This window comes from Podarcis bocagei, assembly GCF_964188305.1.
Source record: "Podarcis bocagei genome assembly, chromosome: 18".
NCBI lineage: Eukaryota > Metazoa > Chordata > Lepidosauria > Squamata > Lacertidae > Podarcis > Podarcis bocagei.
Genome location: NC_138144.1, coordinates 10,577,553 through 10,598,357, shown reverse-complemented (window position 1 = coordinate 10,598,357; position 20,805 = coordinate 10,577,553). Strand labels below are relative to the sequence as shown.

General features: G+C 49.5%; 1 protein-coding gene across 1 annotated transcript in view; it reads right to left on the bottom strand.

The window, feature by feature from the left end:
- WDR18 (WD repeat domain 18) overlaps positions 1-20,805 on the bottom strand; it is a 39,429-nt gene that overhangs the window by 12,485 nt on the left and 6,139 nt on the right. Inside the window, exons 3-7 of the mRNA XM_081177894.1 lie at positions 12,956-13,089; positions 10,470-10,611; positions 8,177-8,320; positions 6,779-6,843; positions 6,289-6,413 (exon numbers count right to left, since the gene is read on the bottom strand). Of these exons, the coding sequence (XP_081034020.1) occupies positions 6,289-6,413; positions 6,779-6,843; positions 8,177-8,320; positions 10,470-10,611; positions 12,956-13,089 (610 nt within the window). The remainder of the gene's footprint in view (positions 1-6,288; positions 6,414-6,778; positions 6,844-8,176; positions 8,321-10,469; positions 10,612-12,955; positions 13,090-20,805) is intronic.

Sequence of the window (20,805 nt, the reverse complement as noted above, 5' to 3'; positions counted from 1 at the left end):
AGGAAGAAGACTTCGGAAGCAAGAGGACAGGGCCAGGAATGGCCTGCTGGGTGGGTCAGACAGGGTCCCCAGCTCATTGCTCACCAAGCCAGGCGTTACTCAGTATATATACACACAGTGCACCCATCAAGTCCTTCCTCCTTCCCAACCCATTTGACAGCAACACCCGTTGGAAACAGCAGCTGGAATAGCAAAATTTGAATCCCTTGCTTGCAGCTGCCAAAGGCTCAAGGTTGGTGTTTTGACTCTTCAGATCTATTTCCAGCAGTGTCCCTGTGAGCTTTCTCTGCATCCACCCCCCCCCCACCAAAGCTGGTTCTGCCTTTAGAGTTTGCATGCAAAACCAGTCAGACCTCCGCAGGGCCCGCAACTGGAGCTCTCAGGAGCTTTTGGTTAAGTGTGCCCCCCGCCACCCCCCCATCTGCAAGGCGCTGGGGCAGCACAGGGTGCCACACCCATCCATTTCCCAGTGGCAGGGAGGCAGGTCAAAGAGGATTCGTCCATAAATAACTTTTTAAGAGCTCAGATGAGCCTCTGGTTCTATTTATTGATTGCATTTCTGCCCTACCTTTCTCCAAGGAGCTGTGCGTGGTTCTCCTCCTCCCCATTTTTATCCTCGCAACAGCCCTGTGAGGTAGGTTGGCCTGAGAGAGGCTAGCTTCCGAGGCCACCCAAGCAAGCTTCATGGCTCAGTGGGGGGATTCGAACCCTGGCCTTTCTCCCAGGTCTTAGTCCTGATGCTCTAACCACACTGGCTCCCCCAACTGAGTGTCAGAAAGATAGTAAGTTCTGCCTCGGACTGGCCTGCGACCCACTGGTGCTGATGGAGGAGAAGGCATCAAATCACACATTTCTTGGAGAAAGCAGAGAGCAGCTTTCCTCCTGCTGTCATAACATTATAGCTTGTAGAAATCAAATGAAGCCAGAAGATCCAGTGCAGGTAAAAGAAAATCCTTCTTCATCAAGGGAAGTTATGGTACCACTCTTTTCTGCCTTGGTCAGACCACACCTGGAGTACTGTGTCTGATTCTCGGCACCACAATTTAAGAAGGATGTTGACAAGCTGGAATGTGGGCAGAGGAGGGAAACCAAGATGATGAAGGGACTGGAAACCAAGCCTTATGAAGAACAGTTGAAGGAGTTAGGTATGGTTCGTCTGGAGAAGAGGAGACTGAGAGAAGACAGGAGAACCATTTTCAAATATCTCAAGGGCTGTCACATGGACTTGTTTTCTCCTGCTCTGGAGGGCAGGACTCGAACCCATGGCTTCAAGTTACAAGAAAGGAGATTCCAACTAAACACCAGGAAGAACTTTCTGATAGTAAGAGCTGTTCGACAGTGGAACGGAATCCCTCAGGAGGTTGCGGTCTGGATGGCCGAAGGGTCTGATCTGAAACAAGGCATGTGCTGATGGGAAATCTCTCTCTGCGGGGAGAGGACGGGTTGTTGTGAAAATCATATTTCACCCAGTCCGCTTCTGGCCCTCCTGTTGAATCTCTGCATGAGTCACTGCCTTGGGCTTGCGCCCTAGGGAGTGGAATGGCACCTCGCACAGGAAACGGAGTGTGGGTTCATTCTCTGCCCATGTTCCCTGTGCAAATCACTACTGCACTCCCAAGGCAGCAAACCCAGGGCAACAACTCATGCAGAGGGGCAACAGGAGCCCCCTGATTCACTACTACTACTACTACTACTACTACTACTACTATGTTCGCGTGACCAAAGAATCCTGCAGCAACCCGTGCCATTATGTGGCGGGATTAACTGGGTCCTGCCAAGGTGAGGCGGGAGCAGAGACTCATGCAGAGAAGCGGCAGGCACGCTCACGGGAGACTTTCACTATTTCACTTGCTCATTTCTCGTGGCACAGCTCCCGGCTCAGCCATTATTGACCCAAGTGCCGCTCCTAAAGCTGGCGAATGCTTAAAACCAGCTGCAGCTCGTTACAAAACGAAGGATGGCCTCTCTCTCTCTCCTCCCGCCGCCCCGGAGCTCAGTGGAAGTGCCGGACACGGAATGTTATTAAATTACCCGAGTTTGAGCGGCGCTCCAAAGCCTCGTTATTAGGGCTGTCTCGCCGCTTGCACCGCACAGAGGATTTACTGGCTTCTGCGCCCTGAAAAGAGATCAGCTTTGAAGGGATGGAGCAGATGCGAAGAGAGGCAGGCGGCACTGGGAAGCAGAGCAGGCACCCTGGCTCAGGGTTTAGCGGGTGAGGAGGAGGGAAGCTCCGAGGACGATGTTGAAAGGGGAGGGTTTAGAAGAAAAGAGGAACGTGTCGGGAACTGAGCTGCCAGCGGCAGCGCCTTATCAAGTGTTCTGCGCAGCCGAGATAAAGGATGTTAATGCCTCCCCCGGGGCACCGATAACAGCAGAGAGAGTTGCAAGCGTCTGGACAGGATTCTTTTCAGAGAAGGGAGAAAAGTAATTAGACATCTGGAGGGGAGGAGGGAGGGATGAACAACGCCGTTATATAAAGGACAGGAAGAAAAGGGCTCTTTGCCCTGTTGCGAAGGGGAGAGCAGTTCAAAACTAGTTCTGGGACATTCCCTGTCCTACCTGGAGACTGGACCTGCGACCTCGTGCATGCAGAGCAGGGCTAGGGCCCTTCCTCTAAAAGTAAGATTCTAGTCCTCATGTTTCTGAATAATGGGCTGTTTGAAAAGCAACGGAGGAAGCTGCCTTATGCAGAGCCAGGCCGTTGGGCCTATTCAACCTCAGTATTCATAGAACTGTAGAGTTGGAAGGGACCCTGAGTGTCATCTAGTCCAACCCCCTGCAATGCAGGAATTTCAGGCCAAGGATCCATGACAGATGGCTATCCAAACTCTGCTTAAAAACCGCCCAGGAAGGAGATGCCACCACCTTCCAAGGGAGACTGTCAAACAGCTTTTACTGTCAGAAAGTTTTTCCTGATGTTTAGACAGAATCTCCTTTCTTGTAACTTGAAGCCTTTGGTTCAAGTCCTACCCTCCGGAGCAGGAGAAAACAAGCTTTTTCCCTCTTCCATGGGACAGCCCTTGAGATATTTGAAGATGGTTATCATATCGTCTCACAGCTCCTTCAAGCGCTCCTCCTAAGGCTTAGTTTCCAGACCCTTAATCAGTCTACAGTAAGTAGAGATGTCACCTTGCCAACAAAGGTCCGTATAGTTAAAGCCATGGTTTTCCCAGTAGTGATGTATGGAAGTGAGAGCTGGACCATAAAGAAGGCTGATCGCCGAAGAATTGATGCTTTTGAATTATGGTGCTGGAGAAGACTCTTGAGAGTCCCATGGACTGCAAGAAGATCAAACGCATCCATTCTTAAGGAAATCAGCCCTGAGTGCTCACTGGAAGGACAGATCGTGAAGCTGAGGCTCCAGTACTTTGGCCACCTCATGAGAAGAGAAGACTCCCTGGAGAAGACACTGATGCTGGGAAAGATGGAGGGCACAAGGAGAAGGGGGCGACAGAGGACAAGATGGTTGGATAGTGTTTTCGAGGTTACCAGCATGGGTTTGACCAAACTGCGGGAGGTAGTGGAGGACAGGGGTGCCTGGCGTGTTCTGGTCCATGGGGTCACGAAGAGTCGGACACGACTAAACGACTAAACAACAACAACAATCAGTCTACACACAGACTGGATAGCAGTGGCTCTCCAGGGGTTCAGGCAGGGGATGCTACCAGTCCTGTCTCTGAGCTCTAGTCCACTGCACTGCTGCTGTGCCCAGGGAGAGACCTGGGTGGCAGAGTAAGGAGATTTCAGGGGCATCGGGCATGTTCAGCCTGGAGAAGAGAAGGCCAAGGGATGGCATTAAGTGAGTGTTCCGGTTTTCGAGCTGTTCAACAGCAGAACGGTCTCCACGGAAGGTGTTTGGCTCTCCTTCCTCAGAGGTTCTTAAATAGGTTGGACGGTCCCCTGCCAGGGATTCTTTAGTTGTGAATCCTGTGGCGATGGGATGCTGGACTCCGCGTGCCACTGGGCTCATTCTGTGAGGCTCTTATGTTTCTTCCAGCTCTACAATTCTATGATTCCATAACTGGGACCCTGAGGGCACCCACTGGCACACAACATTTGCTTAGAGGGTCAAGGGGACAGGCAGCCACAGCATGGAGCAGCAGCCCTGGAGTCAGGACACACAGAGTGGCTGGGGAAACCCAGCCAGATGGGCAGGGTATAAATAACAAATTGTTGTTGTTGTTGTTGTTGTTGTTGTTGTTGTTGTTGTTGTTGTTGTTGTTGTTACTATTACCACCACCTGCCCACACTGGCTGACGCATGGGCATCAGCCGGTGCCTGGAATCCTAACCACCCACGCCAGTTTTCCAAATGTTGCTGCACCACAAAAGGTCTTGCAAAACCTGGCAGTTTTATCTCCCAATCCCCTTTCCTAATAAAACTTGTGTGAAAATAATTTGCCTCTCCTCTCCAGGAAGGAGTGGGTGGACAAGGGCTGCCTCCCCATTGGCCGACGCCGAACCAACACTCCCCATGCCAGCTGCATTGTTATATCCCGGCACTTTTTTCTACCCAGGATTAGGGGGAAGAGGGCGCAGGCACCAAGCGCGGCTCAGCACATTGAGAAATTTACGATCCTCAAGTCAGATCGTGAGGTTTTTAAGATTCAGCCATGCAGGCTTTATGGCTCCTTTTCTCTTTGCCAGCGCAAGGCTTTGAGCACCGCTTCAAAACAAAGCAGGGCACATGCCAAACACACGCACACAACCAGCTAGGGCTAAGAGGATTTTGCAAATTGTGCTGTGTTCTTGGGGGTGGGGAAGAGAAGAGTTTTGCCCCTAGACAAAGAGAAATAGCTAAAATGAAGATTACGTAAAGATGACTCGATATGAGGAAATGGAGGCTCGGATAACAACACGGACACCACTTCTCCTGTTCAGGGAGAAGAATTCCAGAAGAAAGGAACCCATAACGGTTTGCTGAGAATGCCTAAAAACTCTGCTCTGGAGTAGAAAGTTCAGCAGCCTGGTATAAACAAAATATTTTGGGTATCTGAGCTGGGAAAGGCACCTCCCAGGAAAGGGACTCTGATCCTGAAACTCCAGGAGAGATTCTGCTAGATGGACCACGGGTCTGATTTGGCATAAGGCAAAGTCGTCCATTCCGATTTCAGCTATTTGCTTGGAAGCATGAGGACTAGCAGGGTGGCTCACTTTTACTTCCAGCATCTCCAGGCAGGGCTGGGGAAAGAAACTTGAGTTTTTAGTGTGGCCACTGCAGCCCTCTGGAATCCCAGTTACTAGCTGAAATCAGAGCATCTTAACATTCAGCTAGATAGCAGAAGAGGATGCGGGTGGCGCTGTGGTCTAAACCACTGAGCCTCTTGGGCTTGCCGATCAGAAGGTTGGTGGTTCAAATCCCCATGACAGGGTGAGCTCCTGTTGCTCGGTCCCAGCTCCTGCCAATCTAACAGTTTGAAAGCATGTCAAAGTGCAAGTAGATAAATAGGTACTGCTCTGGCGGGAAGGTAAATGGCGTTTCCATGCGGTGCTCTGGTTTCGCCAGAAGCGGCTTAGTCATGCTGGCCTGGAAAAAACTGTCTGCGGACAAACGCCGGCTCCCTCGGCCAATAAAGCAAGATGAGCACCACAACCCCAGAGTCGTTTGCAACTGGACTTAACCGTCAGTGGTCCTCTACCTTTACCTTTTTTACTCTGGGTAAAACTTGAGCTGGATGCAAGCTATTGTGCTTTGCTTAACTGAGCTTGCAATTCCCTGCCTTTTCTGCATTTCATCTGATCTTACGTATTGCACTGGTAGCTTTTCGCCAAAGAAAGTTTGATAAACCTGCAAAACAAATATGCAGAACTGGCAAAACTAACAGGAAAATTAAGAGACTCTAACGGTGTGTGTTTTATGGAAGAATGGATGCCTTTTTTGGCTATTTAAAGAAATATTATAGCATGAACTTGTGAGCAGGATTTGAGCTATGAGCAACAGAAGGATTTGGACTATAATGTTGTGGTTGTGATTCGATAGGCAGAAGAGAAGGAGCAGCAGAAGGGGAGATGCAACAACTCCTTGGAAAATGGGGTGGGAAGTTGAGAAAAGACGAAACTGTGTTTGGATTGTATATGTTGAAGATGTTGAAACTTAATTTTTTTAAAAAATGACAACAAATGAATGAACGAAATGCTACTTGGGAGCAAGGTCTGTCCAGGGCCCCAGGTGGGAGTTCTGCTCAGGAGATGCAGAAGAGGGTTCAAACCTGGGACCTTCTGCATGCAAGGCAGGGGCTGCGCTGCAACCCTTTGCGGAGGTGCATATTGGCACACAGCACTTGCGTACCTTTGTAATTCACCGTGCGCAGACACTGCTTGCTCTGGATGTCCCACAGCCGGACGGTTTCGTCATGCGAGCCGGACAGGAGCAGGCTTCCGTCGGTGGAGACGGAGAGACACGTCACCTGGTTCCTGGAGGGAAGACAAAGGGCCTCCAGGTTGTGTCTTGAGCGTAACTGAAGTCATCCCCGTTGATAGAGAAAGGGGCTGAGCATGATGCAGGGTGCGCCCGCAACCCAAATGTCTGGCCCCTCCCCGCCAAAGCACCTTAGAATCTAAGGTCTGTGTTGGGATGGGCAGCCCTCAGACCTGTGTGTCTCGTGCACCTTCTCCTGAGTGCTGTGGCCTGGCTGGAATTCCGCCCATCTGATAAAATGAATGAATTGTGGATTTGGAAGGGACCCAGAGGGTAATCCAATCAAACCAAAAATCACCGCATGTAGGTAAAAAATTTTTTTCCCTTTGTTGCTGTACCCCACCTTTGCTGCAGCACTCACCGATGTCCTTTGAAGATCTTGGCAGACTCCCTTTCTGTCTGGAAGCCCCTCTCCCTTTGCACGGGCTGAAAGAAAGAGGAGGGGGAAGTTACAAACTATATTTTGAAGCACTGCCAGGAAAAGTGGGTAGGTGGGAACCAGGAAGCTGCCTTAGGTATTTGGGTGGGGCTGCTGGTTCACATAGCCAGGAACTCAGTTCTGGGCCCCTCAGGTGGACGCCATGGCCATTCAAAGAGAACAAGGGAGACGATGGTGGTCAGTTCCAGCTCCTCTTTTTGTCGAAAAATAGCACTGCATACAGCCCAGATTTGTCTGCTCCAGAGGTGGCAAATCTCCCCCCCCCCCCACACATTAGTCAAGTGTTTTTTAGTGATGTTCAGTGACTGACAGGTGGGCAGACCCACCCACCTGTCAATCACTGAACATCACTAAAAACACTATTGAGTGGACTCTTCGCACTCTTACTACGGCAAAAAGACTGGTACTGATGAACTGGAAAAATAACAATGCAACTCGCTTTAATGACTGAAGATATGTACAACTTTGCTACACATAAACAAGTTGTGTACAAACGTAGACTTGCCATGGACAAATTCAACAATATTTGGAATTCATTTTTATAAATACCTGTTAGATTAAGGTCTAATTAACTACAGTATCAAAATTTCCCTGCCTTTTTTGGGGGGGGGGTAATGTACACAATATTTTCCCCCGTTTTGTTTTCTACATTGGTACTATTTGTTTCTTCTCTTTTTTGTGTGTCTTATCTTACTCAGTGCGCTTGTAATTTTGTACTTGTTAAAAATAAATAATATAATACAAACAAAATCTCTTAGGCCCCGGGGTGTCTTAACCTGCCCGACCCCTGACTTCCCATGTAGGTCATTGGCACTTCAAGGTAGGGCTGGGAGAAACACCTGCCTGCCCCAGAGAGCTGCTGCCAGTCAGTGTTGACAGTATGAAGCAACACAGAACATACATGCTTTGTATGTTTGTATGTAAGGCAGGCGGGTTCCTTTGTTAAGTGCTACATTTAACTTTTAATTTGTATACCACTTTTCCATATTACAGTGCACAAGGCGGTCTATAGCAACAACAAAAAAACCACACACACACACAAAAAAAACCCCCACCTTATATTAATCTGATCCAATACAGAAAGTTGTAATAAAACATAACTTTAAAACGGGACGACTTATTTTGAATAAAGTAACATTCAGTAATGTATTAGAATATAATAAATAGTGCACAATAACATTAACACGCAAAACACCAGCAAATAATTATTAAACAGAAATTTGCTCTTAACAGTTACAATAAATAATTACTAAACTTCAATCAATAAAAATAACTGCAAAGTCACAATGCATAAAATGCCATGTGTGGAATCGGACCTACCCAGGCGCAGAGGTCGACTTGGAAGATGGAGCCGTCCATGCCACCACAGAACATGTGGTATTCTGTGAGGTCGAGGGTCACCGACAGGATGCCCACGTCGAAGACGACGGAGAGAAGGAGGTCGCCAGAGGAGATCTCCCAAAGCTGGAAGAGAGGAGAAGAGGAATACAGATAGCTCAACTGGTACAGCATGAGACCCCTTAATCTCAGTGTTGTGGGTTCGAGCCCCACGCTGGGCAGGAGGGTGGGCTAGATGACACTTGTGGCCCCTTCCAACTCTACAATTCTATGGATTTATTTAGGACCAATCAGCCAAGGGTGAATAAAGATGGGCCAGGAATCCCTGCAGCTCAAGACGGAACGGCAGTGGAACACGGCAGAGGGGCTTGGGAATGGATGGGCAAACTCTTGCAATTGAACATGAGATAAAACCAGGGGACGGGATAACATTTGTTGTCCCATCCTTCCTGACCCTATGACAGACTGTGAGAAGCCTCTATCTAGAAGAGGCATTCCCTCCTGAGAGAGGGGAATGCCTCTCCTCAGATCAGGGATGGAGAAGATCTGTGGCCCCTGCAAACGTTGCTGGGCTCCAACTCCCATCTTTCTGAGAAGGAGGGGCAGGTGTCAGACAGGAAGGGAAGCTGCAGGGGTCAAACCCCTCCTGCCCTCTCCTGCCCGTGCTCCCCAGTATGTTTAATTTTAAAGGAACCTGTTATTTATTTGTTGCAATTCTATCCCTCCTCTCTCTCCAAGGATCCCAAGGTGGCACCGTGCCTGGTTCTCCGGTTCCTCATATAATCCCCACAACAAACCAGCGAGGCTGAGAGGCTATGGCTGTCACAGGGCCACTGACGGCCGTCGCCGTGAACTTTTGGGCTGACTTGGCTGAATAATGTTCAGGCCACAAGAGATGTGTAGCAAAGAATGATGTCGCCGGTATATGAATTATTATAGCTGATGCAGGCAAAACACACAAGAGGGAGGTGTCAGCAGTCTTGGAGGAATATGTTCAAAGACATATACACACACACGCGCACACACAAATCTTTATAGAAAAACTCCCGGAAAACAGAAGAATGCCAAGAGCTCCATACTACATTTTCTTGCTGCTCCCGTTTGCATCTGTACAAAATGTAGCCGTGTGCATGTTTGTGTGTATGTATGAGGCTGTGTACAGCACCCCACAACCTGAGAACCACCTGCCCCACAGCCTGCCCTGAATCAATTTGGAGGTGGGAGTTTAACGCCCAATTAGAGAGTCAGTAGTGGTTAAGGGTGTTGGATTAGGACCTGGGAGATCAGGGTTCAAATCCCCAGTCATGGAGCTCCCTGGATGACCTTGTGAGTCAGTCACAGCCTCTTAACCTACCTCGTAGGGTTGTTGCAGGGGTTAACTGAGAAGGGGTGGTGGTGAACAATGGACTCCTTGGATGAAAAAGCGGGAGATAAATGCATTAAATAAGCTCTTCTGCTGACCTGCTGGAGAGGCCAGCCAGATGGAGATGTCAGTTGCCAAACTGGCATCCAGAGATCTCCATGGGGTTGCAATTGGACCCATGCAAGTCACAAAACTCACCTGGCTAATTTCTAACATTGGGGCTTTCCATTGGGCCATCTGGCTGGCCACTGTGGGGGAAAGACGCTGGACTAGAGGGGCTTGATCCAACTGCTGCAGGGCTTCCTTGCGACGTTTCTGCCCTGCTGTCAGGGCTGGAGTCAGATGCAGGTCAGCATGAAAGGCGCAGGGCTCCATGGTCAGTGAAGTTAACGTATTATTCAAGGAAACGGCATACAACTTAGCAACCCTTCCCAGGTGGTCTTGCCCCTATGGAGCCATTGCCAGGACTGAAGGTCCCTGCCTTGCACCTTAAGGCTCCTCCTTTCCCAGATGTTTCCTAAGCAGTCTCAAGCTGTGTCTGCACACCTCTGGCTTCTGTTTTGCCCTCCTCATTATACTGCGTGTTCGTGGAGAGAGCTTGTTGCAGAGAGGCAGACTCCTGGTTCTTCTGCAGCCTCTTGACTCCCCTCCTCTGCTTCAGCCGGGAGTCTGAACTGCTCCCTGTCACAGACTCCTCCTGCTCACTAAACCCTGTTACCTTTTCAGTATCCAACACCACCTCCCTAATCTTCCCCCTCCTCGGTGTCCCACCACCAATCCCTGAGCTTTCCTCCTCCAGGATTTCCCTTGGGGGTTTCCTGGCTGGCAGCTCCCACCACTCCTCCCCGTGCAGCCAGTCCCTGTTACCTGAGGAGCGGCACTCCACTCCCCTGGCCTGCTGGCCGCCCTTACCTTGGCCGTCTGATCTAGGGAGGCTGTGGCAGCACGGGCCATGGGGCCGCCCATGCCGCAGCAGAGGTCCGTGATGGGAAGGCTGTGTCTCGACCACACATGGCGGGGCTCTGGGCTCTGGGCGTTCTCGGCCTGCAGCACGCTGGGGAAAGGGGGGAAGGAAGAGGCCTCAGCACACAGCAAGCGGGGAAAGGAAAGCGGGGGTCCCAGGAAACGCGCATGGCGGGTGTGAGGGAACGTGGCTCAGTTCCGGATGCATTTGCCCAAATAAAAGCAATGGAGTGTCTGGAGTTGGCTTTCCTCAAGCTTTTCACGGGAGACAGTGTTGATTTTCTTATAGTCTGGACTCCCTGACGTTTGCATATCAAACGTATCTCTTTGTTGGAGATGTAATACGGACAATGCTTCTTTGAAGCATATGCTTCTGCTATGTCGCACACTTACTAAGTTTTGGGAGAAAGTGCTGGACTATATAAACAACGCCATACGGAAAAACTCAAGATTTTCAGAGGTGAATATGCTCTTGAACCCATTGTATGGAAACTAACAACAGGACAGCGAAAATGGATTCTACGTGCCCTAATGTTGGCCAAGAGATTGATACTGATGAATTGGAATAATGGAGGTATGATTCCCCCTAATCAATGGCTTGACAACATAAGAACAGCTTATAGACGCAGACTTTCTTTGCATAAATACAATGATATTTGGAAGTAGCTTGCACAGAATCTATTAGGTTTTTGACAATTAAGCGTGCATTAGGATAATAAGAATATACGCAGCTGTATATTAAGGTATGGTAATGTATATTTTTCCTTTTTCATTCACATCCACTTTTTCTTTCTTTCTTTTTGCTGGTGCCCCACCCACTTTCGCCTCCGGCCCCCAGAGTGCTGCCTGGAAGACAACGCGGCCCCTTCCCCAACATGATGATGTTTTGTAGCTCCTGAAACTGAAGAGGTTAAGGGCTGTGAGATTGGGGGGGGGCACTGTGTCCTCAGAGCACCCTCTGCCATTGGATGACATCCAACCCTCTGTTGGATGACAGTCGACAAACAGTGGAGAGCAAAGGAGGCTGGGAACAGCGGCTGCAGGATCCAACCATGGGAGCCTCCCCTCCGGCTGGCTGTCCTTGCGGCCTCGATAGCCAAAGCAATTAAGGAAGAGATGCCACCTGTCAAAAGCTCTGCTGGCCCAGGGGGTTAGGGACGTGCTACCATCTCCATGCCAACTGCTGCTTTGGTGTGGAGGGTGCCAGCAAACAACGCTGGCACAGTGTGCAAAGTTTTTTTTTTGGGGGGGGGGGGGAGGCGAGGCAGAGGCTTCCATCGTGCCATTATTTCTGTCAAAGGGGGCCCAAAGCAGCCTGGTTCATGGGAATTGGGTGCCTGCCTGCAATGGGAGGCAAACAGAAGGCGGCTTGGCATCCTGGCAGCTCCTGTGCTACAAAACCTAAATTGTTTCAGGAGGAGGAGGCTGCCCACAGGGTACCTGCACGAGTTGCTGTTCCACCCTTGCCTCCTTTTGATCAACTACTGGTCTGTGCAATGGGCTCGACCGCCATCATCCCACAACCCTGCCGCAGAAACTGCCTGCCGTGCCTCTGCAAGAACTGCACCTCTGGGGCTGCGTCAAAGCCAGCCATGGTGGGAAGCTTCGGAAAACGAGCCTCCGTTTTAAGAAGAGACTCAGCCAGAGACAGACATGAGTGAGGAAAAGGTTGCAGAATAGGAAACCTCTGCAAACGGAACAAGCAAGGTTGTCAAAGACTTTTGCCTCTTAGAATCACAGAGCGGGGAGGGAGCCCAAGGGTCAACTGTTCCAACCTCTAGGTTAGAAGGGATATAAAAGGAGAAGGAAAGCAACCTTGGAGAGCTGCTGCCAGTTTGTGTATGCAACACTGAGCTAGATGGATCACAGAATCGTAGAGTTAGAAAATGGCTATTGTATCAGACCCCCACAGCCTTAGGAGGAACAGTTGAAGGAACTGAGAATGCTGAGCCTGGAAAAGAGGGGACTGAGAGCAGACAGGAGAGCCATCTTCCAATATCTCAAGCAAAGGCTGTCCCGTGGAAGAGGGAACAAGCTTGTTTTCTCCTGCTCTGGAAGGTAGGACTCGAACCCATGGCTTCAGGTTACAAGAAAGGAAATTCTGACTCAACATCAGGAAGAACTTTATGACACTAAGAGCTGTTCGACAGTGGAACGGTCTCCCTCGGGAGGTTGTGGACTCTCCTTCCTTGGAGTTTTAAAGCAAAGGTTGGAGGGCCATCTGTCATGGATGTTTCAGCTGAGATTCCTGCATTGCAGGGGGTTGGACTAGATGACCCTTGGGGTTCCTTCCAACTCCACCATTCTATGGTCTCTCCCTTGCCTCCCTCCCAGGCTAAACATACCAAGCTCCTTCCTCATCAGGCTTTGCTTCCAGACTCAGGATCATCTCAGTCACCCTCCTCAGCACACCTTCCAGCTTGTCCATCTCTTACCTGTACAGGTTCCACACTATCACAAGGCTGTCCTTCGCTCCGGAGAGGAAGTGGCTGCCGTCGTCTGTGAAGGCCACGCAGGAAAGATCCTGGTAGTGTCGGTTCAGAATGGCAAGCAGGTTCCCACTAGACACCTGCGGGAGCGACCCCAACGTATTTGGGAGGTGGGGAAGAGAAGAGAAAACCAGGAGAGATTAGGAATCAAATGACACCCTGGACCTGATTTACCAAGGGAGACTGTAAATGAAATATCAGAGTTCAACACCTAATACCCACTTCTGACACCAGATAGATATTGTACCCCAATATTTCCCTAACAAAACCACCTGCAAGCTCAGGACTAGCAGAGTTTCCGAAAGCTGGGTTTCCAGCTGTTTTTTTGACTATAATTTCCATCATCCCTGGCCACTGGTCCTGCTAGCTCGGGATGATGGGAGTTGTAGTCCAAAAACAGCTGGAGACCAGAGTTTGGAAAATCCTCATCTACAGTGATTCAAAATGCCTCTCCAGGGTTGCAGGTGGGGGATATTCCAGCATCGAGGATTAAGCCTGGGAGCTTCTGAATGGGAAGAGCAGGTACTCTGGCGCTGAGCTATGCCCCTTCCTCTAAAAAGAAAGCAAGACTCTGGTCCGTGCGAAGGCTCATTTCATAGGAACGCAGGAAACGGGCTTTTTAGAGAATGAGATGCTGGTCCACCTAGCTGGTACTGTCAGCACTGGCTGGCAGCGGTTCTCCAGGGTTTCAGACTCAGCAGGGAAAGACCCTGGGACCTTCTGCATGCAAAGCAATCACACCTCAGCTGACTTAAAGCCCTTCCCCTAAACCCTAGAAATTAATAAATGGTAGGGTTTTTATTATTTGGGATGTGGAGGGAGAAATACAAGCTGCAGAGGAATTCCTGGACTAGCCTATGCAAAAGGACCTGGCCAAGCTAGGGCCACGTGGGAACAATAGAGGGCCATTGAGGATAACTGTCCTCCCTCCTTGCCCTGAGATGTGGACAGAGACTTGGGGTCTGGAAGGCTGCAGGGTAACTGGGTGTGAAGTGACAGGAAAAGAGAGGCGTTTTAAGCAAGGTGTGCTGGGAAGAAGAAAGGGAGAGAAGGATGGGATCCATCTTGGGCAGGCTGGCTGCAGGCTGGCTGGGAGAGATGCCTTGGAGTCCAGGGCTGCACAAGCCCCTCTTGAAATGACCATGCTGTAAGATCGGGGCTCCCTCCAGGCAGACTGAAGGTGTAAATAGGGGAATAAACCATATTTCTTAAAGCTATGGCAGTCTCTGCCATGTCTCAATTCTCCAAAGGACCACAGACCCTGGGTGGGTGCCTGGAACTCCTAGAGTCTTACAGCGGGTGGGGGTGGCACCTGACTTTTGAAACAATAGGATTCTGGCCCTCATTGTTCTGATTTCGATAGGAACCCACAAAGCTATACCAAATTACCGTATTTTTCGCTCCATAAGGCACACTGGACCATAAGGCGCACCTAGTTTTTAGAGGGGGAAATCAAGAAAAAAAATCTTGCTCTCCCGGCTTCAGCAAAAGGAACCCAAAGCCTGCGGAGCGCAGCAGGAACTTGTGCTGCGCTCCGAAGGCTTCAGGTGGCCATCCCTGAAGCCTGGTCGGTGTGCACTCTTGCTCTCCAGGCTTCAGTGAAAGCAACGCGAAGCCTCCGGAGCGGGGAGGGAGCGCTCCCTCTGCGCTTCGGAGGCTTCGCGTTGCTATCGCTGAAGCCAAGGAGCCTGCATTCGCTCCAGAGGACGCACACACATTTCCCCTTAATTTTTGGAGGGGGAAAAGTGCGTCCTATAGAGCGAAAAATACGGTACATCGTCAGACCTTCACGCTTAGGACGTCTACAATGAATCTCTGGGGTTTCAGGCTGGGGCTTGTGTGTATGATATTCCAAGCCCTACCTGGAGATGCTCAACAGCTAATCTAGGCACAAAGGCAGGAAGCAGCAAAATGTTAAACGATTCTAGACCTCATGACTAGACTGACATTCAAAGGACTGATTTAAACAGGAAACCTAGGAAGCTGCCTAGTGCTGAGTCAGGCTGCTGGCCCAGATCATAACAAAGGCGTTTCCAGATGAAAGACTGCAAGGGAAGAGAGACTTTGTGTCGGCCACCAGGCAATGGCTTTTCCACCTGCCTTGACCCACCCTCCAGCCCTGGGAGCCTTTCCCAGAACATGACTTTGAGAACAGTAGAAGCATCTGGGAAGAGAGGAGTTCCTATATTTAAACCAATTTTATACGTTGTGTGTCCTTGTTTTTCAATTTGATCCTTTTACATTGCTTTATAGGTTTTGTTTTGTTTTATGCATTGTGACTTGCTATTATTTACCGGTATATTGATTATAGTTGAGTAATTCTTTATTGCAAACTCCTTAAAGCCTAGATAGTTCAATTGGTTATGATAACACCAAGGTTGCAGTTTCGATCCCTGTATGGGACAGCTGCATATTTCTGCATTGCAGGGGGTTGGACTAATGACGAGTCCCTACGATGCTATGATTATTTGATATTTAATTTTACTGCTTACTATTATATACTAATGGAATACTGAATATTGCTTTATTTGACAGAAGTTGTTTATTATGACTTCTTTTTGTCTTGGATCAGATTCTTATTAGAATCTGTGCGATCTTTGCTGTCTATTTTGTTGTCCCTTCAGCTCATAAACCGCCCTGCGTACAGAAAAGCGGTATACAAAAAGTGAAATGAAACCGTCCATCTAGCTTAATATTGCGTACACTGACTGGCAGAGGCTCTGCAGGGCTTCAGGCAGGGAGTCTTCTGCAGCGCTACCTGGAGATGCCCCATGGGAACGAACCTGGGTCTTTCTGCATGCAAAGCAGGTGCCCAGCATGTTATTCCCAGGCACGCGTATTCAAGGCTGCAGCCCAGTTGTCTACCTCTATATCCTCCTGTCTGATGACACAGTGACAAGGCAGGAGGCGTCAAGACCAAGACAGAGACAGGAGCCTTGTAGCCTCGGGGCTGCTGCTTGGGTGAACCTGTAAGGAAGTCACAAGCCACAGCCGCCTGGCGTATTATTAGCCGCATCGCGGAATGATTTGCATTACAATAAGCGGACAGTTATCAGCCCTCTGGGAGTATCGCTTGAGCTGCTGATCTGGTTGGAGCGATGCCAATGCCACTCTCCTCTTCCAGAACCAGCACCCAAGGGATACCCGTCTGACCCCCCTCCACTGGCAGCTTCTCAAAAGCAGGGTTTGAGAAAGTCATTTATCTCCAGCTGCCTTTAATTAAGAGGCCAAACTTTTAAGCTCTGTATTGTTACTGGGTTCAAATCCTCGGTTTTTAATTCCTTGCAAGGCAGTTGAGTTAAACACAGATGTGATGCTGGCCTTTTGACTGCTGTTTCCACTTGCTTTGATTTTTAAAAATTTGAATCCTGGTCTGTGTCTTAAAGGAAGCTACCCTGTGGATGGTTTGAGTTTAAAGGCACACCAGAAATCTTTAAAAGAAATGTATTTTGATAACTGCCCCGCCCCAAATTGGTTGCTGGACATGGGGTAGGGTTTCTGGTGTGACTTGTCTGCCCCGAACTTTTCTGCACCCCTGTTTGAATTCAAAGCCAGATAGACAGCATAATAAGTATAAGGCTGGAAAATAAGGTTACAGAAAAACAGAAACACAGGATTTGATTCTTGGGAGTTCAAGGAAGGAGTTCTGTACAGAGCTTATGAGCACTTCATCTCAGGAACCAAGAGGAGGGCCTGAGAGATCTATTTTTTTATGTTTCTATACATGCTGGAAGCTGCCTAGAGTGGATGGGGTGTAAGTAATAAAATTATTATTTATTCCTCCCTCCAGCTGCCCAATTGCTCACCTGCACAGACACTGCTGCTCGCCCTAGGCTACCAGGGTGCAAATATTTCCACACTCAGCCTTGAAGCTCACTGAGTGTGACCTTGCGAGCCAGTTGCCGCTCCTCAGACTAACCCAGGATTGTGACAAGAAATGGCAGGAGGCAGAGTACCAGGTATGCTCCCTTGAGCTCCTCAGGAAGAAAGCCTCGTGCCATTGCCTATCCTCTCAATGGTCACCTGGGTGGAAGTCGTTCCACTAGACTACTACTTCAGAGGGAGAGAGATAGGAAGCACCAGGCACTTCCTGCCCCTGAATTGTGCTGGCTGATCGTTACAGGAACCAGTGCCTGAGTTTGGATTTTCCTCTTCCCTCACCATTCCTTTCCCCTTGTGTGCTGTGCCATTGTAGACTGTAAGCCTGCAAGCACCAGGGGCTGTACTGTATGAAAGCCACTCCGGGAGCATTTTGGGGTACAAACGCTCAAAGCAAAATAAATAAATGTTTTATATAGATAGATAGATAGATAGATAGATAGATGATAGATATAAAAATAAACAGCGGTCAGTCCTAGCCAGGCTGATTATCAGCATCTCCCGATATTGACGCACCAAGCAGACGAGTCAGTTGATGCGAGGCTGTTCTGGGAGGGGCTCACTGGCAGATGGTCTTAGCCAGGCTGGAGAAGCCAGGGGGCGTTTTGATATCTTGCCAGCCAGGTGGAAAGGCTCTGCTGACGGAGGCAGAGGTGGGAAGGAGGAGCTGATCCAGACTTGTTACAACTCGTGGAAGAGGAAGGGGCTGCCATGCTTCCCTGCTCTGATGCAGCCGGGCGGAAGGGCTGCTGACGGAGGCGGTTCTGAGGAACACGGCAGATTTCGGAGACGGTAGGCTGCAGATCATGGTTGCCGGGGTGCCGGCAGCAGGTGAAGGGTCACTGGCTGCCCCTGGGCCCTGCTTGCACAGAAGCATCCGGCTGGCCACGGAGGAAAAAGGGAATGCAGCAGCAGGTTGGGGGTGTGGGAGGAGGGAGGCAGGCAGACTCCTTGCATCCACACCCCCACCAGCAAAGTTTGTCTAAAGATAAAAGCAATGACCTCTTCCCACAGCACTGAGTATGGAATCCCCTCCCACAGAAAGCAGTGCTGACCACCAACTTGGGATGAGGGCAGGGCGATATATCAACATATTGCCCAAAACCATTTTGAAGTCCATATCATGATACCAATTTCATAGTTTTTGACCAGGCAATAAATCATGAATCATGATGTGTTAGGGCTGGGCAATATGTCGTCCAAAGCCATTTTGAAGTCCATAACATGATATTGGTTTCATCATTTTTAACCGGGCAATTTATGGTGAGTGAGTGAGTGAGTGAGTGTGTGTGTGTGTGTGTGTGTGTGTGTGTAATAGAGAGATACAAAAATCTCAATGCAGGGAAAAGTGATGCAGGCCTCTGCATAGCTACATCCTTATTTCAGACATCGTGATATTAAAGAGGTAAAGGGACCCCTGACCATTAGGTCCAGCCGCGGACGACTCTGGGGTTGCGGCACTCATCTTGCTTTATCGGCCGACGGAGCTGGCGTACAGCTTCCGGGTCATGTGGCCAGCATGACTAAGCCGCTTCTGGCAAACCAGAGCAGTGCACAGAAACGCCGTTTACCTTCCCGCCAGAGTGGTACCTATTTATCTACTTGCACTTTGATGTGCTTTCGAACTGCTCGGTGGGCAGGAGCAGGGACCAAGCAACGGGAGCTCACCCCATCGCGGGGATTCAAACCGCCAACCTTCTGATCGGCAAGTCTGGGGAGTCTGTGGTTTAACCCACAGCGCCACCCGCGTCCCTTATCGTGATATTATCCGGTTATAAATAGCGATGTTCAAAACCAGGTATCGCCCAGCCTATAACTTGAACTCGGCAAATTTAAGGAGGAGGGGAAGGCTATCAGCAGCTACTAACCATGATGGCTCTGCCTTTGCAGTTGGGAGTCAGCAATGCATCTGAATCCCAGTTGCTGGAAACTGCAAGAGGGCAAAGGGCTCTTGAACTTGCATCCAGCTTGCAGGTTTCCCCACTGAGGCTTCTGTTTGGCCACTGTGAGAACAGGATGTTGGTCTGGATGTGACACTGGCCTGATCCAGCAAGCAAGCTTTTCTTATGTATTTGAAGTCACCAAAAAAGGGAACTCAAATTTGATTCCATTACGGCTTTAAACTGTCCAAGACGGATCTAATTATTTTACAGCGCTGTCAATATTGCTGTCAAGCCACCCACCACTTTCCCTCCCCGCCGCCACCAGAAGACATATATGTGACATCTTCTGGGCTTGATGGCTGGGTGTCCTTTCACTTCCTTCACCCCGGGGTGAAGGGTTGCTGCAAGCAAGCATCTTGGGCTGATGCGGACAACTTCAAAAGGAGAAAGTTTTAAGGGGGAAAAGAGACGCCGTCAGCAGTTCCACAAGGCTCATCTTTTGCAATATTCATCCTGCTCCCACCACCTTGCTCAAACGTGCAGAAGAAATTGGGGCAGGGACAGGATACTGGGTTGTGAGGCAAGGAAGGAGAAGAATCTGCAGCTAAGTGGAGCATAAGGACCCGAAGGTTGCATTTTTGGGAGCAGCGCTGGCGGGCAGCCAGGAGAACTGGGTATGCTGCCAGATACCTGCTCAGGCTATATGTGCTCTACCTAGTGCGGCTACTTGCCGCTTCTTCTCCCTCTCTCGTAATGCCAGAACTCGGGGCCGTAGGATGAAGCTGAATGTTGGAAGCACAGCTCCCTCTGTTGGCTCTGCTGTGACAGGCCAGCTCCATCAGGCCCCCTCTCCATGTCCCCTCAGCCTCTTTATTATTACTATTAAGAGACTGGAGAAGCCAGTATTAAGTTGCATTTTCAGCTGAATTTGGGGAAACCACTCAAAGCATCCATTGTGTTGAGTTATTTAAATTGCTTTTGTTTAATGTGTTCAATGGAAACAGCTAAAAGTCTGTAAATTTTGATAATAAACCTGATTTGCAATGGGGGTTGAATAATTTCAATGGCAACTGTAGGAAGAAGAGCTTCCTGCATCAGATCTGCTACGACAGGCCAGCTCCACTGGGTCTCCTCTCCCCTCAACCGTCATCTGGGGGCAGCCTCAGTGGGAAAGATAGGAAGCAGGGCTCCCTGCATCAGCTTTGCTGGAAGCCCAGCTCCAACAGGCACCTCCTGCTCCTGAACTGTGCCAGCTGATCGTTACAGGGACAACTCTTTAGAAACTGGTGTCTGAGTTTCTATTTTCCTCTTCCCTCCCAGTCCCTTTTCCCTTGTGTATCGTGTTTTCTTTGAGATTTTAAGTGTGTAGGGAAGGACTGTTTCATTTTGACTGTATGCAAGCTGCTCTGGGAGACTAAAGCTGCTCTAAATAAATAAAACAATTAATTACACGGGGGGAGGTTCAGGCAAAAGGAAGGACTTCTTGGCACGGTGCATTTTTAAACTGTGGAATTCGCTCCTGTAAGAGGGTGTGATGGTCATCGATTCTACGACTGCTTTAGAAGAGGATTAGACAAACTCACAGAGGTGGCTATCATTGGCCACTTGCCACAACGGCTATATTTTACATTGTGATTTTATAATGCGAACGACCCTGAGACCTGCAGGTATAGGGAGGTATACTAATTTATTTATTCATCATCATCTAGGTCTGCTGTTAGAGGTAGTAAATGCCTCTGAACGCCAGTTTCTTGCAGGAGGGAAGAGATCCTGCTGCATTCAAGACCTGCTTGTGGGCTTCCCTTTGGGGCATCTTTTTGGCACTGGACCGGGGGGGGGGCGCCCCCTTGGACTGACCCAGCCCAAGGGCCCTCCTGATGGTCTCTTCTTGCATGACACCTGGCTGGAAATCTTTAAAATGGCAGCAGGAAAAGGAAGAAAGCTAACTAATTTGGGCCAGATTGAAGAACTCGCTTTCCCAGCCCTGCTCCTTGCCTAGGAAACAGGATTAGCATCATGGACAGGTGAGGAGAC